We start from the raw sequence: 11,029 nt of genomic DNA, 5'->3' as shown, positions 1-11,029 counted from the left end.
AGTAAAATTATAAAGACAACCACTACTAAAAAAAGTATCTACTACGACGCGTCAACTACGTCGTCGATTGATAAAAAACCATTTTAAAAAGATATCGAAGTACAATATATAATAAATTTATTAATAACAAAAATGGTTTTCAAATAACCGTCCTAAAATTGTGATTTTAAAAGCGATTATTTGAAAAAACCGTCGTAATTAAATGTACAGCTGGTAACTTTTTTGTATTGTGATTTTTTAAAATTGTGATTTTTGCTTTCTCTCTCCGTCTGACAGCTAGTAGCTTTTTTTTGGAATTGTGACTTTCTCTCTCTCTCTCTCATTGGGCAGCGCTTCTTCCCTCTCTCCGCGCCTCTTTCTCTTCTCTCTTCGCTCTCTCCGTCTCTTTCTCTTCCCTCTCTATGTCTCTTTCACTTTCATTGCCTAATTCATTCGTCTATCCATATAAAATTAGAAAAAAAATGTCTCAAATACACCGTTCCAGTTATTGGAATTGAACGTGATTTCAAACCCTTCCACAACAACCGCACTCTGCTCGGCATGCGCTTCACCGCCCTCCAAGTTCGCCGCACCCACCCCTCCGTCGTCGCAACTCCCATGCCTGAGCTTCACCGGACCAAGAGCGATACTAGCTCCATGCTCGACGCCACTGAAGCCGTGGCGCGCCACCATCGAGCCATGGATGTAAGAGCCAACTCCGCCATTTCAGGATCCGAGGCTAGCATTAAAAAGAAGAAGGGGAAGAAGAAGAAAACGAAAGCCATGAAGAGTAGCTCGGTTGTGAGTAGCGTCAACGAAACGAACTTGATTCTCGGCGACACCGTTTTGCCGAGAAGAAGTTAATACAAATTTTTTTTTGTATGCAATTAACTTTGGCATTTCAGGAGCATTTTAGAGCCCATTTGTTTTAACTTTTTTCATGAAAAATCACTTTTAAAATTTCTTAGTGTGTTTGTTTAGTTTTTTTAAAAAATAAACTAAAATTTATCTATATGATTATTTTCAGAAGCTACTTTGAGTATTAGCTGAAAATAAGTAAAAAATTATTAATACTTTTTTATAATAAAAAGTATATTTTATAATTATTGTAATGATAAAATAAATTATTAGTACTTTGATAGGCTTGGCTTTCAATTTTTCGATTTTTCTGTCAAACTGAAATAGTGTTCTTGTCACATATGAACTTGTGTATAAGCTGCCTATTTCATATCTTGATTTTGATATTTCATCATCAATATTTGGTGCCACAGTGTGTAGCTTCGAGGGGCTAGTGAGTTCCAAAATCTTAATGCATCTAACCATCAAACAGATAGTCATGCATGTGGATGAAACATCGTGATTGTTTATCACATGCGTGCACATTTTCTTTTTTATTAGTTTGCTGCTCTTTTAGATGGGGTCTGTACATTCTGGTTTTATCTAACCTTTTTTTTATTGATGGACTTTCAACAAGAACAGCTTCTTGGTGTTATTTAAACTTAAATAAAACAATTTTAAAATAAATATTTTTTTAAAAAGTATTTATATTATTAAGCATATAGAAGAATTTTCTTCTTAAAACAAACAAAAAACTATTTTTTATGCAATACTTTAGACAAACATATTGAGAAAACAAAGTTGCTTATTTTATTAACATAAGTATTTTTTTAAAATAAGTTTAAACAAATTGACTCTAATCTCTTCTTCTCATATTCAATTAACCAGCTTTTAACTAGCCATTCAAGCTTTGTATGCACCCTCAAGCAAGATTTTAACTGGCAGGCACAATGAGATTGTGGAGATTTCCAAAACCTTCAATTCATATTAATTGTGGATATCCATTCATTAGCTTGTAGGAGCCTCACAAGATAAAAGTAATCCTATACGTGTTTTTCTTGTTCTTCCAGCCCTATACATGGTACCATTCTGTATGCCTTTAACTAGCTAGCACATACTCATGCATGTGTATATGTTATTAACTTGTATTTGCACTAGGTTGTTAATTTTCTGATTAAGATAATATGCTTTAATTTCTCTCAATTAAGCTTTGTAATTAAATATACCATTGATTGCCCAGATAATAATTTAGTATGGTAGTTTTTTTTCTCCAAACATAGAAATCTAATTAATTATATGATCTATCTTGCAGCAAATAGATAATTCACTTATATATTTACCTTGTGTATATGAGTAGGCTATCGTGATGGATGGCCATTTGTAAAAGACAGAATTGGATGAATACTTCTATATATCTCTTTTTAAAGGTTTTTTTATCCTATGGATAAATGTTTGCATTTCTAACCAATTAATTGTTGACAAGAGCAGACCATAAACTGTATTTATAACGGGAGGAGGTGGATGGTCTAGAGCAAGAGAGACACCAAGGCACCAAGTCCTTGAGAAAGTCATAATATGTGATATCGATAAGGTAAGTGTCCATATAGAGACCGTGTGGCATATCCCTTGTTAACTGATTATGTAGATTTTAACTCAAACTAAACTTGTCTTCCATTCATGATCTGAGTTTAATATGCTTAATTAACCACAGACCATAGCTGGTTTGATCCGTGCGCATGTCTTTTCAATTCCTTCTTTTTTAGTTGGATTACAAACCATAAGATATACTTCCATTTTCTGAAGAAAAAAAAATCCTTTCTTAGTGGAATGAAAAGTTGCACATGAGTTCATATGTGGACAACCAATTAAAAAATTTGCTGACAATCCATGAGATCTTTCACTTTTATTACATTTCCTCTTGCAATCTTTTTTTTTAATGTATGAATTGAAATAATGTAGATGGACTGAATATGTTTTTTTTTATCTTCAGGTATGAACTAGAGATGTCTCCAAAGAAGTTTGATGTGATCCTTGGGGATGTTCCAGAACCTGATGAATCAAATTCATCAAGTTGTGTCCATCTCTACACAAAATCCTTTTATGAGATTGTTGTCAAACCTGAATGATAGATTCAGTTCATATGAATTTTTAAGATAATTATGATTATTAAATACATACTAATAGTTGAAACTGGTTGACAATGATTCAGCATATATTGTTATTTGTGGTAAACCTATTTATTGTACTACTCCATCTAAAATTTGGCACAACATTCAAAGGCGGTTATTAGCAAATAACCGTCTTTGATTTTAAAGTCTGACACACCTTTTAAAGACGGTTATTATCTAATAACCGTCTTTAAAACCTATTCTGACACACAGTTCAAAGACGGTTATTAGCAAATAATTGTCTTTGAATGTAAACTCTGACATAGCATACAAAGACGGCTATTAGCTAATAACCGTCTTTGAAAGGTTTCTACATTTAAAGATGGTTATTATAATAACCGTCGTAAAAACTAATTTCATTTTAATGACATTTTAAACAATGACGGTATCAACCGTCGTTAAATGCACTTATTAACCGTCGTAAAAAACCTTTTTTTTAGTAGTAAATATAGTCATTATTAAAGTTAATGTCCTAATCGTTTAACAAAAACTCTAATTAAAGGTATAGTATTTTTCAATCTATGATAATGATTGAATAATGATACTGTTAGAGATTAAAAGATTTAAAGTATTAATAAAAAAAATATAATTATTTTTATAGAAAATTTTATATATATATGTGTGTGTGTTTTTGTGTGATTTGTGCATGACTAAAAGGGTTGGATAGTACAATATTAGTATCCATCCACACTAGTCCTCAAGTAAATTTATAAATATATATCCATCTTATACTTAACCTCAATATTGTGAGTATTTACTTATTCGATTTGTGGATATTTTTACGAGTACTAAGAATATTTGGATATATTTTACTATCTTAATTAAAACGTTTTAAAAAATATCATTAATCTTGTTTAAAAGAATTTTGATTCTATATAATTTTGTAATTATGGCTTTAGTGCTATTCAAAGTCAAATCACAAATTTATTGGTCAATTAAACTTTAAAAGATAAGAGAAAATTAAACAATACTCCTTACAGGCACATCCAAAATAATCGTACATTTATTGGTATTGAATGCGGGTATATAACCAATAAATTTTCAGATTTAGTGTATTTGCAACCCATATTCCTGCAATTTTTTAAGGTATACACTACGAGTATCTTTGGCAAGAAATAATCTTTTTTCCGAATCAAATAGAATTATTATACATATGAAACAAAATTTATAATCTTTCGTTTAGACTATATTTGAATTAAAGTTTGAAAAATACTTTTATACACAAATTCTAATGTACAATAACGAATTCCCGTACACTAAATGAAAAATGTCACTTTTAAGGTACAATTACTTTTGGGCATCTAACTTTAATACAAATATGTATTTATTATAGTTAAATATTTTTAAAAATATTACATTATTAAATATGACTATTAATAGATGGTCTTTTTGTAATCTAGAACAACCTAGAGCAAACTTACTTTTATACTTTGCTAGAATAAAGGGAAGACATTGGAGAAATTACGAGAAATAAAAAAATTAAATAAAGAATATACTATTTAGATAGATAAAAATAAAAATAAGAATTTCTTTTCATCTATCTAGATAAAAAGAAGAGTAAAAGAATGAATACATTAGATAGAATTAATTTATAATTTAATAAAAATGATAATATCAATATTATATGAATTTTTATTATATTTTCCTCCCCTAATTATATTTCTCTTTTTATGTAATTCATCGAAAAGAAACAAAAAAATGTAATGATCTCATTTTGGAGGTGAGCTGTAACAACAAATCAATCAATATTATAGACGAAAGGGTATCGTTTTTCCTTACTCAAATAATGAGGTTTGCAGACTCATCAAGTTTAATCATTTTTCCATTCTGGTAGTAAAACGGAGTACAACTAAACTAAAACTTCGTTCTCATTATATTAAATTATTTGGAGCATACTTTTTGCTCAAAATATGTAAGATGACGCCGGTGATGACGAAAACTTGTATGCTTTAATTGATTTTTTTAGTTGTTTACCAAACCAGAAGGTCCAAAGAAGAAATGGACCATTATTTTAATGTCACATTATTTTTGCAACCTACGAGATAACAAAGTTTTATCATCAAACATTGAGTCTGATTCATTAACGAGTCAGAAGATGTTCCCTCTCAAACTCACAAGTCTAGAATAGTTGAACCCAACCAATCTATTAACCAATGAAACCTCTGCTCCACAAAAGTACATCCCCTCCTATTATTATATGATAAAACAAAAAAAACCTGTTTTTGCTTTTATAATTAACATTGTTACTAACCACACTAGTTAAAAAATTAAAAAAAAAATCTTTTTCTAAAAGACATAAATTATATTATTTATATTTTTTTATGATTTTTTAATAATATTTTTTTTGACACCTACAAATTAAAAATACTTAATTGATAATTTTATTATTTTTTATTTTTTTTTCTTATTAAATCATATCACCTATGTATCATATGTATATCAATCTTTCATTGTTTTTTTTCTCTCAAAATGTGAGCTATGATTATCAAAATATCTTTTTATAATTTTTCTTTTTATCTTTTTAATCAATGTCAAAGACACTAATTTATGTCCTCACTTTTCTGCTTTGTCGTAAAGGTGAAAACTGACATGGCTAGTTATAGCGTTAAACCCTCTCAAAACCCCTTTACCGTTATACCCTTTTGGTCGCTTGTTTTTTTTTTTTTTTTCACTCTCTCTCACTCCATGTATCAGTATCCTTTTGAAGCTTTAGACAAACAACCATAGGTCCCTCTCACCATAATGGCTTTGTCTGACTGCTTTTGGCCGAGAGAACTGATTCAAAGGACACCGTTGATTGAGACTATTCATCACCATCCGATGACATTTCCAAGACACCAGAAAATAAACCCATTTTGTATCTCTGATTCCCTACTCCTATATATCCATATAAAAAATACAAAAAACAAAATTCCCCGATTCATTATAGCTTTGATTTTTTTTTCTCATTTAGGCTTTGGCTAGATTTGTTGTCTCAACTTTTTTTTTGTCAAAGATAAACAACCCGGCATTATTTCCCTTCTAAGCAACCAAAGCTAGCATCTTTCCTTGGAAAAGTGTTTTTTTCAAAGACCAAAGAGAAATAAGGAACAAATTGACAACAACCATGTATATGTGATAGCAATACATCCCAAATCAAGAAACGAATAGGTGCTGTCATAAATATACCACAACCGCAGAAAAGCAATAAAATCAGAGTTATATAAGATCCTAAAATTTTAGTCAGAGCCCAGAATATCTAGTTAAAGATTTCGTCCGTTTGTTAGTTTGACTGACCCCAGACCAGTAGTAAGTTCCCAATTTGGATTTTCTCTTCTTTTTTTTTTCTTTTCTTTTATCCTTTTCTTTTTCACCTCAATAGTAAAGTTGTGGCCTTGTGTGACGAGGGGTCTGGGTTGGACATGGACACAATCTAACACTGCATCCTATTTTACATGCTAAGAAAAGAAAATAATAATTTTTTGGGGGTGAAACCCTGGAAGGGTAACAATAATAATATTACTTAGGGAGCAGATTACGATTATTTGAATGTAACTAGTACTTGGCGAGGCAGAAAATTCTCTATTTATAATAGGGATCATGAGGGTCTCATGAGACTGTGGAGCCCATTTTTCTGCAGCCAACCTTGAGAAGAGGGTCTTATCTCTTGTTGGAAACTTGATGATGCTGCAGCAGTTGCTAAATAACGTGAAGGCCCGGTTTGCCACTGTTGTTGATCAGCCACTGATAATGAAAGATCACTCCCAATTCGGCCTCCAATGCTGCTTCTGGGAAACTACATTTACAAATTTACAAATTAAATATAAATATAAATATAAATATTTATTATAAAAAAATGCTAACATGTGTTCTTAAAAAATTTAAAATGAAAATATTTTTATTGTAAGATAAAAAATTATACTGTTTCTCTATGTTATGATTTCTATAATAAATAATTTTTTCAATTAATTTATTAACCCATACTCAAAGGACATTGGTTAACGAGAAAAAAGAATTGTGCTTACAATTCTAATGCTAATGTGTTTCAATGATGGTAATAATAGTGGGTGGCTCGTGTTTCTATATTTTCTTATGTCTATTTAATGTGTGAGCTAAAGTAAAATTAATTGAGGAGGTACCCACATGAAAATTTGGTGGGTGAATGTGCGCAAAATTTTGAAGCATTTGAGACTCTCCTCCCGGAGACCTGTAGGGACCATATCTTTGTTGCATTTCATTGAAGGCTGGAGAATGAAGGTGGGTTTGACTTAGCATCCTCAGTGTTTCACTCTCCCCGTGCACATCCCTTCCATGTGTGTCCTTGTTGTTGCTTCTGTAACATGGTTTTGGGAGTATATTCACCAGCTGAATGGAAAAATTAATAAGCAGGAAATAAAAAGGAAGAATATTAGGAAACTTAAAAAGGAATGAACAAACCATCAAACAAAATACTACTACTACTACTAATAATAAATTATATTATAAAGTGTATGAAGTAAGAACCTTAGGCTTGATTCCCCCATTACGCCAATTAGACTCAGATGGCATGTGCTGATCATGGGTTACAGCATTTGGGGCTTGATTCCCCAACGCTTGATCGTTGCCAGGGTTTGAAGTTGAATTGCCCAAACTTAAATCCAGATTGTGATCTGGAGCGTTACCTGTGGATTCTGCTAATACGTATACATATACACATAAATTATATATGTGGATGTAATTAATAAAACATAAACACGAATTAATAGAAAAAAAAGTATATAGTTTTATGTAGTCCATCATCGCTTACCGGAATTGAGCTCATTGTCATAGATGCTGGGATCAAAATTTGTTACCGCCTCTTTGCCGTTGCATTTTATGGCAGCTTTGTCATAAGCCCTATGGTAAAAGTGTGGACCAAAATTAAAACCCTAAAGATGAATAATAATAGTTTATATTCTTTGATAGAGATGGGTAATCTAGTAATTGGAAGGTGAAAAAGAAATGACAATTAACAACGTGACCAAAACAAGATATGTTAATTACCTTGCAGCTTCGATCTCAGTGTCGAAGAGACCCAAATAAACGTACCTAATGAATCATAAGAATTAATCTCAGTCATGACAATTAAGAAAAATTTAGAATAGCAACAACAAATAGAAAATTCAAGAAAAAAGAAATAAAGATAAGAAAATAACACATACTTTTTCCCTAAAAATTGGCCCATTCGAGCCTCCCATCTTCCACACTTGTGCAAAGTGACACCTCGATACTTGGAACTCCCTCTCGGAAATCCAGTGCTTTGTCGGCGAAGCACGTGCACGAACTCTTCCTTGGTAAGATTGCTCATCTATTAACATTGCATTTAACAAAATCATGAGAGTACTTCAAGACAGAAAAAATAGCACTAACTGTAGGAGATAAGGTGATCCTATACGTATGAGGTGTGACTGTTCAAGATAAGATAAAACAAAATATAAATATTCACAAATTGATCACCTGCTTCAAGTCATCTTCATAATCTTCAATGTTGAAGTTAATGTCCGCCTCCACTCCTCGGAATTTAATAGCCGCTCTATCATATGCACTGCAAAGAGAGATGGAAAATACACAATTTTCTTTGAGCCTCACATTCCCCCACAACGAAATGTGATTTATAATATTTGATAATTAGATTAGGTTCAATTCAAGACATAGAAAAAGTTATATTACAAGCTTGGTATAATACTAGAGGAGGGGGGCAAGGGCTCACCGAGCAGCCGCATGTGCTGTGTCAAATCCACCTAGACAAATTTTACCCAGACAAAAACCATCAAGTCAGTCACCACAAAAAAAAAAAAAAAAAATCCCACCCACACTCTTTGTCTCTACCACCACATCACAGCCAAGACAAAAAAACACACAAAAAACCGTTTTAGCCGCTTAAAACAATATTTAGGAAAAATAACTGCCACAGTTTCACATTTCACACACATACACAATCATAATAGTTGACAATGAACTTACCTAGATACACTTGTTTTCCACAATCCCTGCAACACAAATAGAACCAGAAAAAAAAAAAAAACAAATCAAATTTTGATTGTCGAGAAGGAAAAAGAAACACAATTTTCATGAAATGGAAGGAAATTATTAATTACTAACCATATATGAGACTCCCAGCGACCCGTTCTTCTGTAGAAGGTGACTCCTCTATACTGAGAGCTCCTTGACCTCGGTCCTCGGCGACTCTTCTTCATAGGCTGAGAAACTTCCACTGATGATTTTCCGGTGCCAAGTGTTTCTGATTGGCAAAATTTCACACCTACCCAGTGAGCACGAGGGAACGTTGAGCTTACACCGGTTCCACCACCACCGGTTGCAACCGCCACGTCAGCATCTTCCACCGGAAAAAATTGTCTAGTCACAGGTGGATGGTCACTGTCCATGGACTCTTCTTCATTTTGGGTCACAGAGAACCCGAAAATCTTGCTGCTACGTTTCTTCATACTTCTTCCACCACCAACACCAACACCTTCTTCATCTTCTTCTTCCTCCTCGTACTCTTCTTCTGACCCGTCTCCGATGACTACTGCTGAAGAGCTTGAATTGGAAACAGATCCAACCCTTTTGCCTTTGTTGTTGTTGTTGTCATCATCTCCATCGAAGGAAGTTTTATTGAGGGAAGAACACCCTTCTTCGGATTCCTCGTCCTTGTTAATCCTCTGATCGGGTGAGTCGTTGAGATCCCACATTCTAACATTAACCGAACCTAGCAAGCAACCAACCCAGATGTCTGATTCCTCACTCCCACTTCAAAAGACCAAACCTTTATTTTGTTCTGTTTTGTTTTCTCTCCTCTTGTTTTTAATTTAACTCGGGTAGGATCGAGAGGAAGAAATTGAGAAACCAAGTTTGTGCTTTTGTTGTCGTGGTTTGAGAATAAAATAATGGGAGATGCGAGGTTGGGAATTGAGAGAAGGAAAAATCAAACCTAGGATGAGTGAAAGAGAGAGAGAGAAAGGGGTAGGTGTTGCAAAAATGTAGTAAAGGAGATGTTCAAAGATCTTTGTATTCCACAACTGCCCAATACAGCATAGACGAGGCCAGTTTGAGCAAGCTTAGACGAAGGCATCTCACCCTCTCCTTAACACCCCCTCTCTCTCTCTCACACCACTTGCTTCTCTCTTTACTTTTCAATGTGACTCATTATTTCCACTCTCTCTAAATTGTCCTTTTTTTTTGTCATTCGTCACTCGAAAAAACAAATATTTCTATTTATGTTTTAATTTTTATTTTTGTGTTTTTTTATCATGTCACAGTATTTATCGTTTTATCTTTTCTGAGAAATTAATTAATCATTTTTAATAAAATTCTATTTTTTTCAATTATGTGTTTTGAATTCATAAAACTTACCGTTGAAATCTTATTTGTTGAGAAATATCAAATCCCGTATGAGGGTCACTCCTTAAAATATAATTTATATATTTATTAGATAACTTCACTCAATGTAAATTAATAAATTAATTTTAAGATGAAATTTAATTTTATTTAAGAAAATTAAGACTAATATAATTTTAATTAACTATTTATTTGTGATTTTTTTTGTGTTTGATCCTTTCTTTCAATTTTTTTTCTTTTTTTACTGTTTTTTCCTCTCTATTTATTAGAGAGGGAGTCAGAGAGTTAAATACGAGTTGGGAAAATAGGGAAAGAAAGAACCATCTCTTTCTTAAACAACTTTCCCACGTTAACCAAATCGAAAAGCATCCCGGGGTTGTCTTTCTCCCTCGTGTTTCTGGCGCCTAATTACCCAGTAATGGAAATAGACAGCGCGAGGAGTCCTCAAGAAAGATAAATTACACAAAATTAGCTTTTGTTATTGTTAGCCTCTAAATTCTAATCGTTAATCATTTCGATGAGCAAAGCACCTCCAAGCGTTTTTATCTTTTTAGGATTATGACTACGTTTTACCATGTGCGGAGGACAAAATAGGAAAGTAATTAGGGGTGGTGGAGGAGGGTATTTTGGGGAATGAATTCCTTGAAATATTAAATAATTGTTAGTATCACACTTTTTTACACGTTGCTATTAACACACATTAGTTAAAA

At 32.6% G+C, this 11,029-nt stretch overlaps 1 protein-coding gene and 1 long non-coding RNA gene across 3 annotated transcripts; one reads left to right on the top strand and one right to left on the bottom strand.

Moving 5' to 3' along the window:
- Positions 1-315: 315 nt before the first annotated feature.
- On the top strand, positions 316-3,069 carry LOC114412399. Its single transcript, XR_003666714.1, has 2 exons — positions 316-2,407; positions 2,807-3,069. It is a non-coding gene; the product is annotated as an uncharacterized LOC114412399 (long non-coding RNA).
- Positions 3,070-6,069: 3,000 nt separating this feature from the next.
- LOC114412398 (floral homeotic protein APETALA 2-like) lies at positions 6,070-10,126 on the bottom strand. 2 transcript variants are annotated; one of them, XM_028376281.1, is made up of 10 exons: positions 9,084-10,126; positions 8,946-8,971; positions 8,692-8,722; positions 8,439-8,526; positions 8,144-8,289; positions 7,986-8,030; positions 7,750-7,838; positions 7,467-7,636; positions 7,107-7,328; positions 6,070-6,759 (listed from the first exon to the last, which is right to left on the bottom strand). In XM_028376281.1, exons 1-10 carry the CDS (start codon positions 9,671-9,673, stop codon positions 6,562-6,564), a joined length of 1,605 nt encoding a protein of 534 aa, XP_028232082.1. In that variant the 5' UTR covers positions 9,674-10,126; the 3' UTR covers positions 6,070-6,561. The 2 variants fall into 2 exon arrangements, with proteins under 2 accessions (XP_028232082.1, XP_028232083.1); XM_028376282.1 differs by having other exon boundaries at positions 7,467-7,633; positions 9,084-10,125.
- Between the last annotated feature and the right edge of the window lie 903 nt (positions 10,127-11,029).

This window comes from Glycine soja, chromosome 5 (assembly GCF_004193775.1).
Source record: "Glycine soja cultivar W05 chromosome 5, ASM419377v2, whole genome shotgun sequence".
Lineage (NCBI taxonomy): Eukaryota > Viridiplantae > Streptophyta > Magnoliopsida > Fabales > Fabaceae > Glycine > Glycine soja.
Note: the sequence above shows the minus strand (reverse complement) of the source record. Positions and strands in the feature narration are given on the sequence as shown.

Excerpts from the sequence above, each read along its gene's own strand:
- LOC114412398 (XM_028376281.1), bottom strand. The coding sequence starts at position 9,673 with ATGTGGGATCTCAACGACTCACCCGATCAGAGGATTAACAAGGACGAG. Across the intron at positions 8,972-9,083 it reads CGCTGGGAGTCTCATATATG|GGATTGTGGAAAACAAGTGT; the intron begins GTTAGTAATTAA and ends TTTGTGTTGCAG. Across the intron at positions 7,839-7,985 it reads ACTGAGATCGAAGCTGCAAG|GGCTTATGACAAAGCTGCCA; the intron begins GTAATTAACATA and ends CTTTTACCATAG.